This window comes from Periplaneta americana, chromosome 12 (assembly GCF_040183065.1).
Source record: "Periplaneta americana isolate PAMFEO1 chromosome 12, P.americana_PAMFEO1_priV1, whole genome shotgun sequence".
In the NCBI taxonomy this organism is placed as follows: domain Eukaryota; kingdom Metazoa; phylum Arthropoda; class Insecta; order Blattodea; family Blattidae; genus Periplaneta; species Periplaneta americana.
Window position 1 is genome coordinate 160,256,244 of NC_091128.1, and position 17,910 is coordinate 160,274,153.

The window sequence follows — 17,910 nt, forward strand, 5'->3', positions numbered from 1 at the left end:
GTTACAATCAATTGATGATAACCTAAAGCACGAACCAAATAAATTTGGGAAATATGTAGAAACTTTTCGAAAAACAAATAGTAATCCCACAGAACTAATAATAAATGGCGTTCACATCACAGATGAAAAAGAAATTGCAAATGCATTTGCTTGTCAATTTAAATCTGTTCAACAAAATTGTAACTCTAATTTCATTACTTATGATTCTAATATCACTGACTGTTTGTCCCTGCCTAATATTACATTCGATGATGTAAATAAAGCTATTAAAAAACTAAAGCCTAATAAATGTAAAGGTACTGATAGCATTCCTAATTTTATAATTAAAGGTTGTTCTAATATTCTCTTGCCTGTTTTAACTTTTTTATTCAATCTTAGCTTAAAAACAGGAATTTACCCGTCTCTTTGGAAGGAAGCATCCATTATTCCAGTTTTCAAAAATGGTAATAAAAATAGTGTTACTAATTATAGACCCATTTCTATCCTAAACAATTTTTCTAAAATTTTTGAAAAAATTATTCACAAACACATTTCATTTTATGTCAAAAATAAGATCAATTCGGCCCAACATGGATTTACACGAGGGAAATCTACAACTACTAATTTAGTTTCCTATCTTAATCTCATAATGCCTATAGTTGAAAATCAAGGTCAAATTGACTCAATTTATTTTGATTTTAGCAAAGCATTTGATGATGTTCCTCACAAAATTTTATTAAATAAATTAAGTAATTTTGGTCTCTCCACTAACTACGTTAATTGGTTTGAAAATGATTTAACAGATAGACAGTCTTGTGTCCGACTAGGTAATTCTCTCTCGGTTCCATTTAATAGTTTATGCGGTGTTCCTCAAGGGTCTACATTGGGACCTCTCTTATTTTTATTATTTATAAATGATATAAGTAAAAGAATAAGTTCTAGCTGCCTTTTATTTGCGGATGATCTCAAAATCTTTCGCAAAATTAATAGTTTGGTTGATTGTCAAATTCTTCAAAATGACATTAATTCAATTTCACAATGGTCTGTTGAAAATGGAATGAAAATTAATCAATCCAAAACTTCTGTTATTTCCTTTTCACGGAAAACTATCTCCCTAAAATTTAACTATTCTCTCAGTAATGTCGTAATTACTAGGACAGATTGTATTAGAGATCTTGGTGTCCTACTTGATTCTAAATTATATTTCCATGATCATGTGCAATATATTTATACCCATTCGTTAAGAATGCTTGGTCTAATTAGGTCTATAACTTATTCTTTTTCCACTCCTATGTGTTTATTAATTTTATACTATACGTTGGTTAGATCCAAGCTTGAATATGCATCTGTTGTATGGAACTCCATTACTTCCACTGACTCGGCTAAATTGGAGAATATTCAAAGAAAATTTATTTCCTTGTGTTCTTATAGATTTTTACCAAATTCCGATTATAACTATGAGATTAAATGCAATTATTTCAATTGCGGTTGTCTGTTCACCAGACGTCAGGATCTTGATTATTTATTTTTTTGCAAAGTCATTAAGGGTGATATTGATTGTGAATCTTTCATAAGCAATATCAGTCTTCGTATTCCTGCTAATGGTTTAAGATTTCATAAATTGTTTTATAATAAGAATTCTAAATCTCTCTCTCCGGTCTGCAGATGCATTAAATATGCTAATTTGCATGGATTCAACTTGGATCCATTTAATGTGTAGTATATCTTAGAGTTTTTAACTCACTGATCTTATTTTAATAATTATTTGTCCATTTTATTTCTTGCATTTGGTCATTTGATTAATGTAGACTATTCCATTATTTCAATTATCTCATTGTACTAATTTTGTAATTTTATAATTTTTATTTGATCGTTGATTATTTAGACCATTATATTGTTTGTATTTCATCTCATTGCCATTTTCTATCATTCATTCTCATCATCTTTTGTTGTTTTGTTCTGTTTTGTATCGTGCAAAACTGTAATTGGCCTTGCGCTGTTGTTTTTGCACGTTAATATTCTAAATAAATAAAATAAAATAAATAAATAAATTATGATTAAGATGATTGTTATTATTATTATTATTATCATCATTGTCATCATTATTATCATTGTCATTATTATTATAATTATTATTATCGTTATCAGTGTCATCATTATTATTGTCACTGTCACTACTATCACCATTATCATTATTATTATCATTATGATTAAGATGATTGTTATTATTATTATATCACCATTGTCATCATTATTATCATTGTCATTATTATTATAATTATTATTATCATTATCAGTGTCATCATTATTATTGTCACTGTCACTACTATCACCATTGTCATTATTATTATCATTATGATTAAGATGATTGTTATTATTATTATTATCATCATTGTCATCATTATTATCATTGTCATTATTATTATAATTATTATTATCATTATCAGTGTCATCATTATTATTGTCACTGTCACTACTATCACCATTATCATTATTATTATCATTATGATTAAGATGATTGTTATTATTATTATTATCATCATTGTCATCATTATTATCATTGTCATTATTATTATAATTATTATTATCATTATCAGTGTCATCATTATTATTGTCACTGTCACTACTATCACCATTGTCATTATTATTATCATTATGATTAAAATAATTATAAGCAATTCACCACCTTTATTAAGTCAATAGACTTCACGGCAGTGTATTATATTGTAAATAGTGAAAGCACTACTCCAGTTAAAATAGTATTAGTATTAATAATTTTAAATAATTCATAAACTGTATTCAGTCAGCTGACTTTACATCCTTGTAAATATTGTAAATAGTTTACTATTAGTTTTTGTTTTAAGTTCCGACAGAATGTAAAAACAGTGTAGCAAAAAATGTGTGTAGTATTGCATTACTGCAATGGAGCATACTGAATAAAAAGGGGGAGGTTTATGAGAGCAAAAAAAAAAAAAAAAAAAAAAAAAGATGATTGTTATTATTATTATTATATCACCATTGTCATCATTATTATCATTTTCATTATTATTATAATTATTATTATCATTATCAGTGTCATCATTATTATAATTGTCACTGTCACTACTATCACCATTATCATTATTATTATCATTATGATTAAGATGATTGTTATTATTATTATTATCATCATTGTCATCATTATTATCATTGTCATTATTATTATAATTATTATTATCATTATCAGTGTCATCATTATTATTGTCACTGTCACTACTATCACCATTATCATTATTATTATCATTATGATTAAGATGATTGTTATTATTATTATTATATCACCATTGTCATCATTATTATCATTGTCATTATTATTATTATTATTATTATCATTATCAGTGTCATCATTATTATTGTCACTGTCACTACTATCACCATTGTCATTATTATTATCATTATGATTAAGATGATTGTTATTATTATTATTATCATCATTGTCATCATTATTATCATTGTCATTATTATTATAATTATTATTATCATTATCAGTGTCATCATTATTATTGTCACTGTCACTACTATCACCATTATCATTATTATTATCATTATGATTAAGATGATTGTTATTATTATTATTATCATCATTGTCATCATTATTATCATTGTCAATATTATTATAATTATTATTATCATTATCAGTGTCATCATTATTATTGTCACTGTCACTACTATCACCATTATCATTATTATTATCATTATGATTAAGATGATTGTTATTATTATTATATCACCATTGTCATCATTATTATCATTTTCATTATTATTATAATTATTATTATCATTATCAGTGTCATCATTATTATAATTGTCACTGTCACTACTATCACCATTATCATTATTATTATCATTATGATTAAGATGATTGTTATTATTATTATTATCATCATTGTCATCATTATTATCATTGTCATTATTATTATAATTATTATTATCATTATCAGTGTCATCATTATTATTGTCACTGTCACTACTATCACCATTATCATTATTATTATCATTATGATTAAGATGATTGTTATTATTATTATTATATCACCATTGTCATCATTATTATCATTTTCATTATTATTATAATTATTATTATCATTATCAGTGTCATCATTATTATAATTGTCACTGTCAGTACTATCACCATTATCATTATTATTATCATTATGATTAAGATGATTGTTATTATTATTATTATCATCATTGTCATCATTATTATCATTGTCATTGTTATTGTAATTATTATTATCATTATCAGTGTCATCATTATTATTGTCACTGTCACTACTATCACCATTATCATTATTATTATCATTATGATTAAGATGATTGTTATTATTATTATATCACCATTGTCATCATTATTATCATTGTCATTATTATTATAATTATTATTATCATTATCAGTGTCATCATTATTATTGTCACTGTCACTACTATCACCATTGTCATTATTATTATCATTATGATTAAGATGATTGTTATTATTATTAATATCACCATTGTCATCATTATTATCATTGTCATTATTATTATAATTATTATTATCATTATCAGTGTCATCATTATTATTGTCACTGTCACTACTATCACCATTATTATTATTATTATCATTATGATTAAGATGATTGTTATTATTATTATTATCATCATTGTCATCATTATTATCATTGTCATTATTATTATAATTATTATTATCATTATCAGTGTCATCATTATTATTGTCACTGTCACTACTATCACCATTATCATTATTATTATCATTATGATTAAGATGATTGTTATTATTATTATTATATCACCATTGTCATCATTATTATCATTGTCATTATTATTATAATTATTATTATCATTATCAGTGTCATCATTATTATTGTCACTGTCACTACTATCACCATTGTCATTATTATTATCATTATGATTAAGATGATTGTTATTATTATTATTATTATCATTGTCATCATTATTATCATTGTCATTATTATTATAATTATTATTATCATTATCAGTGTCATCATTATTATTGTCACTGTCACTACTATCACCATTATCATTATTATTATCATTATGATTAAGATGATTGTTATTATTATTATTATCATCATTGTCATCATTATTATCATTGTCATTATTATTATAATTATTATTATCATTATCAGTGTCATCATTATTATTGTCACTGTCACTACTATCACCATTGTCATTATTATTATCATTATGATTAAGATGATTGTTATTATTATTATTATATCACCATTGTCATCATTATTATCATTTTCATTATTATTATAATTATTATTATCATTATCAGTGTCATCATTATTATAATTGTCACTGTCACTACTATCACCATTATCATTATTATTATCATTATGATTAAGATGATTGTTATTATTATTATTATCATCGTTGTCATCATTATTATCATTGTCATTATTATTATAATTATTATTATCATTATCAGTGTCATCATTATTATTGTCACTGTCACTACTATCACCATTATCATTATTATTATCATTATGATTAAGATGATTGTTATTATTATTATTATATCACCATTGTCATCATTATTATCATTGTCATTATTATTATTATTATTATTATCATTATCAGTGTCATCATTATTATTGTCACTGTCACTACTATCACCATTGTCATTATTATTATCATTATGATTAAGATGATTGTTATTATTATTATTATCATCATTGTCATCATTATTATCATTGTCATTATTATTATAATTATTATTATCATTATCAGTGTCATCATTATTATTGTCACTGTCACTACTATCACCATTATCATTATTATTATCATTATGATTAAGATGATTGTTATTATTATTATTATCATCATTGTCATCATTATTATCATTGTCATTATTATTATAATTATTATCATTATCAGTGTCATCATTATTATTGTCACTGTCACTACTATCACCATTATCATTATTATTATCATTATGATTAAGATGATTGTTATTATTATTATTATATCACCATTGTCATCATTATTATCATTTTCATTATTATTATAATTATTATTATCATTATCAGTGTCATCATTATTATAATTGTCACTGTCACTACTATCACCATTATCATTATTATTATCATTATGATTAAGATGATTGTTATTATTATTATTATCATCATTGTCATCATTATTATCATTGTCATTATTATTATAATTATTATTATCATTATCAGTGTCATCATTATTATTGTCACTGTCACTACTATCACCATTATCATTATTATTATCATTATGATTAAGATGATTGTTATTATTATTATTATATCACCATTGTCATCATTATTATCATTGTCATTATTATTATAATTATTATTATCATTATCAGTGTCATCATTATTATTGTCACTGTCACTACTATCACCATTGTCATTATTATTATCATTATGATTAAGATTATTGTTATTATTATTATCATCATTGTCATCATTATTATCATTGTCATTATTATTATAATTATTATTATCATTATCAGTGTCATCATTATTATTGTCACTGTCACTACTATCACCATTATCATTATTATTATCATTATGATTAAGATGATTGTTATTATTATTATTATCACCATTGTCATCATTATTATCATTGTCATTATTATTATAATTATTATTATCATTATCAGTGTCATCATTATTATTGTCACTGTCACTACTATCACCATTATCATTATTATTATCATTATGATTAAGATGATTGTTATTATTATTATATCACCATTGTCATCATTATTATCATTGTCATTATTATTATAATTATTATTATCATTATCAGTGTCATCATTATTATTGTCACTGTCACTACTATCACCATTGTCATTATTATTATCATTATGATTATCATTATGATTAAGATGATTGTTATTATTATTATTATCATCATTGTCATCATTATTATCATTGTCATTATTATTATAATTATTATTATCATTATCAGTGTCATCATTATTATTGTCACTGTCACTACTATCACCATTATCATTATAATTATCATTATGATTAAGATGATTGTTATTATTATTATTATATCACCATTGTCATCATTATTATCATTTTCATTATTATTATAATTATTATTATCATTATCAGTGTCATCATTATTATTGTCACTGTCACTACTATCACCATTATCATTATTATTATCATTATGATTAAGATGATTGTTATTATTATTATTATTATTACTAGTCCACCGCTGTGGAGTAATGGTTAGCAGGCCTATCCATGAAATAAGCGGGCCTAGGTTCACATCCTGGTTGGGAAAAGTTACCTGGTTGAGGTTTTTTCCGGGATTTTCCCTCAACCCATTAAGAGCAAATGCTGGGTAACTTTCGGCGCTGGACCCTAGACTCATTTCGCTGGCATTATCACCTTCATCTCATTCAGACGCTATATAACCATAGCAGTTGAAAAAGCGTCGTAAAATAACCAATTAAAATATTTATTATTATTATTATTATTATTATTATTATTATCATCATCATCAACTTGTGCTGTTGTTTTTGCACGTTAATATTCTAAATAAATAAATAAATAAATAAATAAATAAATAAATAAATAAATAAATAAATAAATAAAATAAATTATTCTACTAATTGCAGGTATCCCGCTGCGGCATGATTTATATGGAGCCAGCAACGCTGGGCTGGGAGCCCTTATTGGAGTCGTGGCTCGTCACGCTGCCACCCTTGCTTCATGACCACAACAGAGTGAACCTGCACAACATGTTCCTGCGGTTCAGCTACCCGCTTCTGTTCCTTCTTCGGAAAGGCGGTGTTAAGGTAGTGCTCACACCAATCTAAACTAGGCTGAGGTTTTTGAAGAACGAAATTGTTTTTATATTTGACGCAATGAGAAGAAATCATAACTACTTCCTGTTCTATGAATAGTGTCTGTCCCGAATTATTAGAAGTTTTTGATTCTTTACAAAAAAATTTATAACAATTTCATTAAAATTATGTAAAGAACCTTTCATCGCATTCATAATAGAGTGAATCGGGGGGAGATGACTATCGGGGGAAGATGCTTATTTCTTTGTAGTTTCACATTCTTCCAAGAGAGAACGCAATGCGAATGTCTTCATGATCGCTGAGACAGTTGAATGTCTGTAGAGTGAAAACTAACTTATTTTGCCATGTGTTCTTGTTGTGAAAAGAAGAAAAACGAAAAATAAGCTCATTTTTCTGCTATAAAATAATTCCAAAGTTATGTTAAAATTTTAATACATCCTTGAATTCGTAATAACTGTCAAACCTTTGTAATGGATATTGTAGTAAACGTTCTAAAGTTTGTATTGTTAACAACCAACGACCTTGTTCCGCCATCTTAGGTTGCGTCACCACTAGGCATCTTACCCCGATACTTGGGGAAGATGCTCACTTTTTCGGGGTAAAATGGCAACTTTTTGCAAGAGTTTTATTTTTTATTTTATTGCAGGGAATGCGTAAACATTACGTAAGGTCCTCTGATAGAGGTCAGTGGATTGGGGACAGTCTTCAACTTGCTATGGAACATATTAAAACAGGGGGTATGAACCTTTTTAGAACATCGCAAGCATACGGGACTCCTTACCGTACCCTTAAAAGCCGTCTAAAAAAGAATGATGACAAAAAACATACTGGATTGAATTCATTGTGTGCAAGAAGTGATTTCACGAGTCTTACACACGGCAATAAAATCTGTGCAATGACTGTATTGCTAAGTAGGGATAAACGAGTGAGAAGGTATCCATGAGCTTTAGATTAAGTCATCTTTATTATATACACATATCAAAACAAATTCAGGTAAAATACGTATATCAGTAAACGTGTTAATTGCATTTGCCATCTTACCCGACTATCGGGGAAAGATGCCTACAGGGCAGGTAAGAAGAAAACGTGTATCTATAATTAAGAATAATTAATGCTTTCGTTTTGTACTAAAAATATAGTTTCAAAATACCTTCCAGACTTCGATATTTCAATATGAAATTCAAAACTAAATGAAGAGCATCTTAAATTTTCAATCAAAGAAAAAGTTAGACAACTTCCCCCGATCCACTCTATGTAATTAAATGTAAACTAAATAAAAATTAACTGTTTTGGATGGACGGTAACCTTGCATAAAGGTACATCAAGTTCACATTTTATCAGTTTTTTAAGGTATGCTCCACTAGCTTGTTTCCCAGGTTTTGTATGTGTATCCAGCTCGTACCTGTCAACTTTAAGCACTGGTCTGTAATGAAGCTTGCTCGCGCTTGTTTCAGGAAATCACTCCCTCATCTGACTCAAACCTCATGCGGTCCATGATGAATCTGTTTGACTCATTTATGGATGACTTCTACGATGAAAAATATATGCAGGGAATCTCAGACTTGGACGAAAGGGCCCAACTAGAAGTAAGTGTTTCTATTCCTCAGATAGTCAATGATAGGGATAGCTTTAATGCTATGTGCAAGTAACGGTTGATGTTTTTAATAGAGCCTGGGGCATGAACGATTGTGCATTGAGATGGTCTATGTTGTCTTAAGTGGAGGGCTAATGTCAAACCGATTCTTTCTTACAAATATGGGCTAAGGACAAGAACCTTCAGGGACTGTAAGAATCGCGAAGGAGTGGCAATCTAAGAGAAAGTTCTTACTTCTCACTACCTGCCAGATTGTACCAGATTATACAGGGTGTCTCAAAAATAATTCCATAATATTTTCAGGAATGTTTAATTAAAAACACACAAAAACTACAGCAAAAGATGAAAGAGTAATGGAACGGAGAAAAATTCTCTCCGGCGTCGGGATTTGAACCCGGGTTTTCAGCTCTACGTGCTGATGCTTTATCCACTAAGCCACACCGGATACAACTCTGACGCCGGTTAGAATCGTCTCAGATTAAGCTCCAACTCTTGGGTTCCCTCTAGTGGCCGCCCTCTGCACTACGTCATAGATGTCTATGAACGCAGGACCGAAGTCCACACATGTGCTGAGGTGCACTCGATATGAGTGACTAATTGGCCGGGATCCGACGGAATAAGCGCCGTCTTAAATCACGAAGTGATTTACGCATATCATATATATTATTCTAATGTACCAAAGTACCGGAGAGAATTTTTCTCCGTTCCATTACTCTTTCATCGTATGATGACGCAGAATATCTGCATGGAAATATCATATGTACTTCGGTACATTAAAATAATATATAAAGCAAAAGGTTTCAATTCTCTAGAACATAGATTATTAAAATAGTTCTTGAAAAATAAAAAAAAAAAAACATGATTTGTGATTAAGCAGTGTGTTGGTGTACATCAGGCATGCTCTATCGAGGCAGATCTAGTCTTCAAACGAGGTGAAACAGTAACGTACAATCTCAGAATACCATGCAGGCACAAGCATAAAAGATATTCTACGTCACTGGCGTACCTCATTTTAAGGATAGAGTTGCCCGGGCATGCCTAGTGTGCATCATACGTATACTAAAGGCTGTGTGATGTATCTTGTCTCACTGTGAAAAGACAGAGAAAGGAGCTATGTGTTACTTCGTCTGTATTGTTATGGCGATGGGGGAATGGAGCGGTGCCGTCCATCCATCCAGTGGCGGAAGGGACTAGTTGATACATTCTGTAGAACAAAATAAAATAACAAAATATCTCTCTTCGTACTGTGTAATTCCGTCACTGAGCTTGTCTTTCAAGAAACTGAGTTCCGGCAGCCTATACAATAACAAGATTTTGAAAGGAATCCTGAAAATTTACAACCCTTCTATAATCTCCATCCTCATTTTAAGGGACTTGGTTTTATTGCTACTGAGACAAGATAAACCTGACCAGGTGTAAATGGCACCGAACTGTTCAACTTCTAACTTGCCATTGACTCAGAGAATAGCTCCCCTTTCACTGCCTAATCATTCTCAGGTTTAGTTTACATAATTTTACCTATTAAAAAAGTGAAAATCATTTGAGCGAAAAAAAACCAAACATCGGGAATGTCCTTCCTACAAAATAATACATACCCCTTCTCTTTTTTTGGCCTTCAGATATTGTGTAACTTTCATTATTGGGATTGGGTTTTTAATAAATTCACAGAATGATAACTTGATAAATACTTAAAACTGAAGCTGTGAGGCTTTCACTGGCGTACTTTTTTTCTATTCTGTGGCTACTACTACTACTACTACTACAATTAATTTGTCGGTCTATTTTTGAGACACCTGTATACTACAGAGCACATTTAAGATAATGATCATTTAATGACTGGACATATTTTATACTGGATACTTGATGACTGGGAATATTTTTGATACTGGACATCAGTGATGATGGCTATTTCTGCAGTGGACAATTGACTGAGAATCGCAACAGTGCCTTTCAAAGTAGTAAAGTTATAGCGACTGTTTTCTTACACAGGGTGTGTTCTTCTTCTCTTGCATATGGTCTCTGGGAGGCACTTTGGATATGCAGAGTAGAGCCCGATTCAACATCCTGTTCCGAGGACTCTTGGAGAGGGAATTTCCCAAACATTTGAAAGAAGAATTTGGGCTGCCCATGGAAGTGAAACCACCCTTGAAGCCTTATATTTTCATCATTCCAGCTCAGGGACTGGTTTATGACTATCGATTTATTAAAGAGGTTGGTTTAGTGAATTATAATGAATAATTGTTTCTTATTGACGTACCGGTAATAGTTGTTCAAGACCTAGTTTACCAAAGAAGGACATAAACTGTTTACTATAGAAAAGGACTGCATTTTGTGACGAAGTGAATTCAACTAAGCTATAATCAAACTGTTTTTATTATTGAATACAATATTATTACAGTAGTTTGTTGTCTCATGAACAATATGTTCGACCAAGTTCTAATGAATATTACTGGTACCTACTTACAAATGGTCCCTAACCTGTGTAAGATTAATCCAGTTCCTATTATCGTATCCTAATTTCCACAAATCCATTTTAATATTATCCTCCCATCGACGTCTCGGCCTCCCCAAAGGTCTTTTTCCCTCCAGCCTCCCAACTAACACTCTATATGCATTTCTGAATTCGCCCATACGTGCTACATGCCCTGCCCATCTCAAACGTCTGGATTTAATGTTCCTAATTATGTCAGGTGAAGAATACAATGCGTGCAGTTCTGCGTTGTGTAACTTTCTCCAGTCTCCTGTAACTTCATCCCTCTTAGCCCCAAATATTTTCATAAGCACCTTATTCTCAAACACCCTTAACCTCTGTTTCTCTCTCAAAGTGAAAGACCAAATTTCACAACTATACAAAATAACCAGTAATATAACTGTTTTATAAATTCTAACTTTCAGATTTTTGGACAGCAGACTGGATGACAAAAGCTTCTCAACCGAATAATAACAGGCATTTCCAATATTTATTCTGCGATTAATTTCCTCCCGAGTGTCATTTATATTTGTTACTGTTGCTCCAAAGTATTCGATTTTTTCCAATTTTTATGTTTCTTGGCATATAATATAAAAATTATACCCACTGGCTTTTCAGTCAATTTACAATGTTTAAAAAAGTCGTTGTTATTCTTACAATGTACAGAATGGGTCAAACGTACTACACCATAGATAGGTGCATTATTGACTAGATGAAAACAGAGGAGAGGAGAGGATTGGAGGGGAGGGGAGAGGAGAGGGGAGGAGGGGAGGGGAGGGGAGAGGAGAACATAAATCAATGGACAGTAGGAGAACACATGGAATGGACTCCCCGATCCCCGGATTTAAATCCAATGCATCTTTCATTGTGGAACCATCTCAAAGCAAAAGTGTACAGTGTGACAATCAGGGACAAACAGCATCTGTGTAAGCGAATTGCTCCTGAGTGCCGTACTTTTTCGCCGGACTTGGTGACCGGCATTCTGCGAGACATGGATGAATGCCTATAATTGTGTTTTGACACTGGCACCAATCACATTGAGCCATCGGTGCGGGACTTTTGGGCCACTCTGTATATGTTTTTAAAACTGTTACTCTTTATTGCAAAGTAATGTTGCCTCCATATAATATCAGGAAGGCCACAAATCTTTATTGCAAAGTAATGTTGCCTCCATATAATATCAGGAAGGCCACAAATGTATAATTCAACTATTGAAAACAGTGTGGATTGACCCCGAACCACGAGGAAAATCCTGCGAGCGTCCATGATTGCATTTCATAATTTTTACAACAACAGTTGTGCATATGTAATATATTATTTTCGTTGCACAAAATAAGTTAAATATACAACATTAGAACATGTTTAATGTTTATTATAAACATGAATTAATGGACATCAATGTGATATGCAAATCAAGATTTCAGGTATAACTCCCTGTAAAGTTGATTTGAATAATTTCGAGGGAAAAATTGTTCCGGAGCCGGATATCGAACCCGGGACCTTTGGTTTAACGTACCAACGCTCTACCATTGAGCTACTCGGGAACTCTAACCGACACCGACACAAATTATTCATCAATGTGATATTTTGCTTTCAGGGCAAAGGAAAGTGGAAGCCATGGGCAGACGACCTCAATTCTGTGCCTCCCATTCCTCGTGACATTCCTGCCAACCAGATTATAGTTCAGACAGTGGAGACAGTTCGAAACATTGCTGTGATAATGTTACTCACCCTGCATCGCAAACCAGTTATGTTCGTCGGACCCACAGGAACTGGCAAGTCCAGTTATATTACTGTGAGTACTGAATCTTAATCCATAAAATTGTTACTTCCAAAATAAAACTAGTTTTCATGCTTTTTTCTTTGCTGATGGCGGGTACCTGACTATTAGTCATTCACCCATATGAAGCCAGTTGTGAAGACCAATTTAACAACACAGTCGTTGCCCTGGGTGCGCCATAGGAGGCTAGTCTACGCTACACCCGCGATGAGATGAGATGGAGATTTGTTGGGATGCCAGAGGGGAACCGGAGCTCTTAGAGAAAAACCCCTGTGTTACCTGGATCACGGGCTTGTCCAACACAAGTTATAAATCGGGGGTACTCCGGGGATCGAACCCGAGTCAAAAGGATTACAAGTCTAGCGTTCTAGCCACTAGACCACCGTGGCGGCCTGGTTTTCATACATTTCAATTTTTGATACTTGAGTGCATTAGTTTTGATAGATTTCCTAAACGCTGGAGCAATTAAATGTAGTTGCTACAGGCAGAAAATATCTCCATCATGAATATTAGTGACGATTATCATTATTATTATTATTATTATTATTATTATTATTATTATTATTATTATTACTTACAAATGGCTTTTAAGGAACCCGAAGGTTCATTGCCGCCCTCACATAAGCCCGCCAGCGGTCCCTATCCTGTGCAAGATTAATCCAGTCTCTATCGTCATACCCCACCTCCCTTAAATCCATTTTAATATTATCCTCCCATCTACGTCTCGGCCTCCCTAAAGGTCTTTTTCCTTCCGGTCTCCCAACTAACACTCTATATGCATTTCTGGATTCGCCCATACGTGCTACATGCCCTGCCCATCTCAAACGTCTGGATTTAATGTTCCTAATTATGTCAGGTGAACAATACAATGCGTGCAGTTCTGTGTTGTGTAACTTTCTCCATTCTCCTGTAACTTCATCCCGCTTAGCCCCAAATATTTTCCTTAGCACCTTATTCTCAAACACCCTGAACCTATGTTCCTCTCTCAGAGTGAGAGTCCAAGTTTCACAACCATACAGAAGAACCGGTAATATAACTGTTTTATAAATTCTAACTTTCAGATTTTTGGACAGCAGACTGGATGATAAGAGCTTCTCCACCGAATAATAACACGCATTTCCCATATTTATTCTGCGTTTAATTTCCTCCCGAGTGTCATTTATATTTGTTACTGTTGCTCCAAGATATTTGAATTTTTCCACCTCTTTGAAGGATAAATCTCCAATTTTTATATTTCCATTTCGTACAATATTCTGGTCACGAGACATAATCATATACTTTGTCTTTTCGGGATTTACTTGCAAACCGATCGCTCTACTTGCTTCAAGTAAAATTTCCGTGTTTTCCCTAATCGTTTGTGTATTTTCTCCTAACATATTCACGTCATCCGCATAGACAAGAAGCTGATGTAACCCGTTCAATTCCAAACCCTGCCTGTTATCCTGAACTTTCCTAATGGCATATTCTAGAGCGAAGTTAAAAAGTAAAGGTGATAGTGCATCTCCCTGCTTTAGCCCGCAGTGAATTGGAAAAGCATCAGATAGAAACTGACCTATACGGAATTATTATTATTATTATTATTATTATTATTATTATTATTATTATTATTATTATATTGATTTTATTAATCTAGAATAGGTAGCGATACACCGGTTTCAAAAAATATATAATTAGTACACTGTATGTTAATGCTTGCAGGATACACTACTACACAAAGTTGATAAAAAGCTGTACACTCCACTCTTCATCAACTTTTCTGCACAAACTACAGCAAACCAAACACAGGACATCATCATGAGCAAACTTGACAGGAGGAGAAAAGGTCAGTGTATTTTGTACCTGTTACCGTGTCACCAGTGAAATTGAGAATATGAAATAAAATAGAAAAAAAAGTGGTGCTCTTCTTTACAAAATCAAGTCAAAAAATACCAACGAAATGGCATTAAAATTAATTTTCATCATTGTACATACGGGCTATTCCATATGAAATCGATCATTAAAAAACCTCGCATTTTTTAATACTCTAATTTTCCCTATTTATACAAGGTGCTGAGGAGAGTGCATTTGCAAAAATATACTATCGAAAGTCAAACGGTTTTCGTACTGTTGAGCGACAAATTTAGCGTATTTTATAAAAAACAAGCCTCTTTCAGCGCTCAGAACTCTGGAACCGTTTACTGCAGAACATTGAACGAGAGCTTATTTTGAAGCTGACATTTGGTAGGTTATGATAAGAAGTAATACTTATTTCTATTATATACAGAGAGACAGATAATCTGATTTTACTTACTTTTAAGCTTTTTACTCATTTGTAAAAATGTAAAACATATTGAGAAAAAACCTTGCATTATTAAGAGGTATTCGGCATTGTTTGCTTAGTGGCACGGCAATAAGTTTTGAGGGTATTAAATAAATTATTTCACACGCCTAGACTTGAACGGCTCGTACCGCACGCACTGGCCGACAGCTGAAGTTAAGCGAGCGTTGGGCGTCATTTCACTCCTGTGTTTATGAAAACCTGTGATAAAGCTAGCCCAGCTATGCGCTACTGACGAAACATCACGTGTTTATGTCTCCTGGCCTTGCTTACCTCGGCTAGCTCCCGCCTCACAGTCAGCTGGTTAGTTCACGCGCGTACTATTTATTTACTTTATTTGATATTTTCAATACTTTCTTATCAACGGTGCACCAGTAAAAAATATGTGTTTATTTGTACTTTCAATGCGGAATCTAACCATATATTTTAAAAATATTTTTTCTTGGGCAAAGGCGTCTTAATGAAGAAAAATCTAAATTTCTCCATTTCCATAAAAAGTAAGAAAAACTGTTTACATGTCAATATAAACTTTAATTTCTCAGCATCAAAATAGACCATGATTTTGATCATTGGGTGAAAGGGTTTCGGAGCCACAACATTTTAAAGTTGCTAATTTTATGAAAATATGATAAATTTAAATATTTTTAATTTAAACACTATGAAGTTCTGATGCCTCAAACTTTGCACAAAGCATTGTATCACAGTTGTCAACGGATAGAAAAAGTTTCATTGTATTTAAAAATTGCAAGGTCAATTTTCTCTATATTTCGGTCGATTTGAGGTGGATTAGCCCGTACGTAGGTATTGATTTCAGTGTAGTTTGTAGAATCCGTCACTGTGAGCTGTATTTTATCGCAGGGGTGTACGGACCTCCGCTGGGCAAGCAATGTGTGGTGTTTGTAGACGATGTGAATATGCCCATTAAAGAGGAGTACGGGGCACAGCCTCCAATAGAGCTACTTCGTCAGTGGTTGGACCACTGGACATGGTACGACCGCAAGGATGTCACCCCCATCAAGTTGATCGACATCCAGGTGAGGTTCATTACCTTTGAGATGATATCCCACATTTCAAAGGAAAAATGTAACATTGTCATTCATCATCTTCTTACATTGACCTCTAATTACAAATCTCCTTCCACTTCAGTCTGCCTTCCGAGGCTCTCCTTCATCTGGTCTGTACAGTATATCCTATTCGTAATCTGTCAATAGGCTTGTCCGAAACATTTCAATTTTTTTTCACGTCTAAATTTTCTTGTAATTTTTCAGTATTAATATTTCCGCACATGTTTATTTTTATTCAGTCCCTTGTTGTTTCTTCTAAATTATTATTATTATTATTATTATTATTATTATTATTATTATTATTATTATTATTATTGAACGGGTTACATCAACTTCTTGTCTAATCTGTGGTTGGGATAATTTGATTTTATAAGGGCTTTAAAGCATATTTTACGTCAGTAATACGTAGGGTGACCAGATTCACATCGATAGAAAAGAGGACACAAAGCTTCAAAAAGAAGGACATTGCTCGAAAAAAGAGGACGAAATATATGCACTTAGATTTAGACTTAGGTCTGTATTATACTAAAAATTACGTCAATATCTATTTTATTGCAAAATATTTACAGTACAGGTTTAGGTTTATGTTATACTTAAAAGTATGTTAATATTACAAAACAATTATGATAAAATTTAATAATAGGCCTAATGCTTTTACAGTTAGCTACATATCAAAGTCAAGGGTACTATATTATTAAAGAGGACAGAAAATATAGATTTAGGCTTAGGCCTATATTTTACTTAAAATTATGTCAATATCTATTTTATTACAGCATACTTATGATAAAACTTAATAATATAAAATGATTTTACAGTTAACTACATATGAAATCTAAAGGAACTATAAT

The 17,910-nt window shown here is 31.4% G+C and overlaps 1 protein-coding gene across 1 annotated transcript in view; it reads left to right on the forward strand.

Annotated features, from left to right (window-relative positions):
• The window catches only part of Dhc36C (Dynein heavy chain at 36C), a 152,725-nt gene that overhangs the window by 59,699 nt on the left and 75,116 nt on the right, over positions 1 to 17,910 (forward strand). Inside the window, exons 24-29 of the mRNA XM_069842371.1 lie at positions 7,649 to 7,828; positions 9,292 to 9,423; positions 11,421 to 11,642; positions 13,499 to 13,696; positions 15,380 to 15,503; positions 16,857 to 17,032. Of these exons, the coding sequence (XP_069698472.1) occupies positions 7,649 to 7,828; positions 9,292 to 9,423; positions 11,421 to 11,642; positions 13,499 to 13,696; positions 15,380 to 15,503; positions 16,857 to 17,032 (1,032 nt within the window). The remainder of the gene's footprint in view (positions 1 to 7,648; positions 7,829 to 9,291; positions 9,424 to 11,420; positions 11,643 to 13,498; positions 13,697 to 15,379; positions 15,504 to 16,856; positions 17,033 to 17,910) is intronic.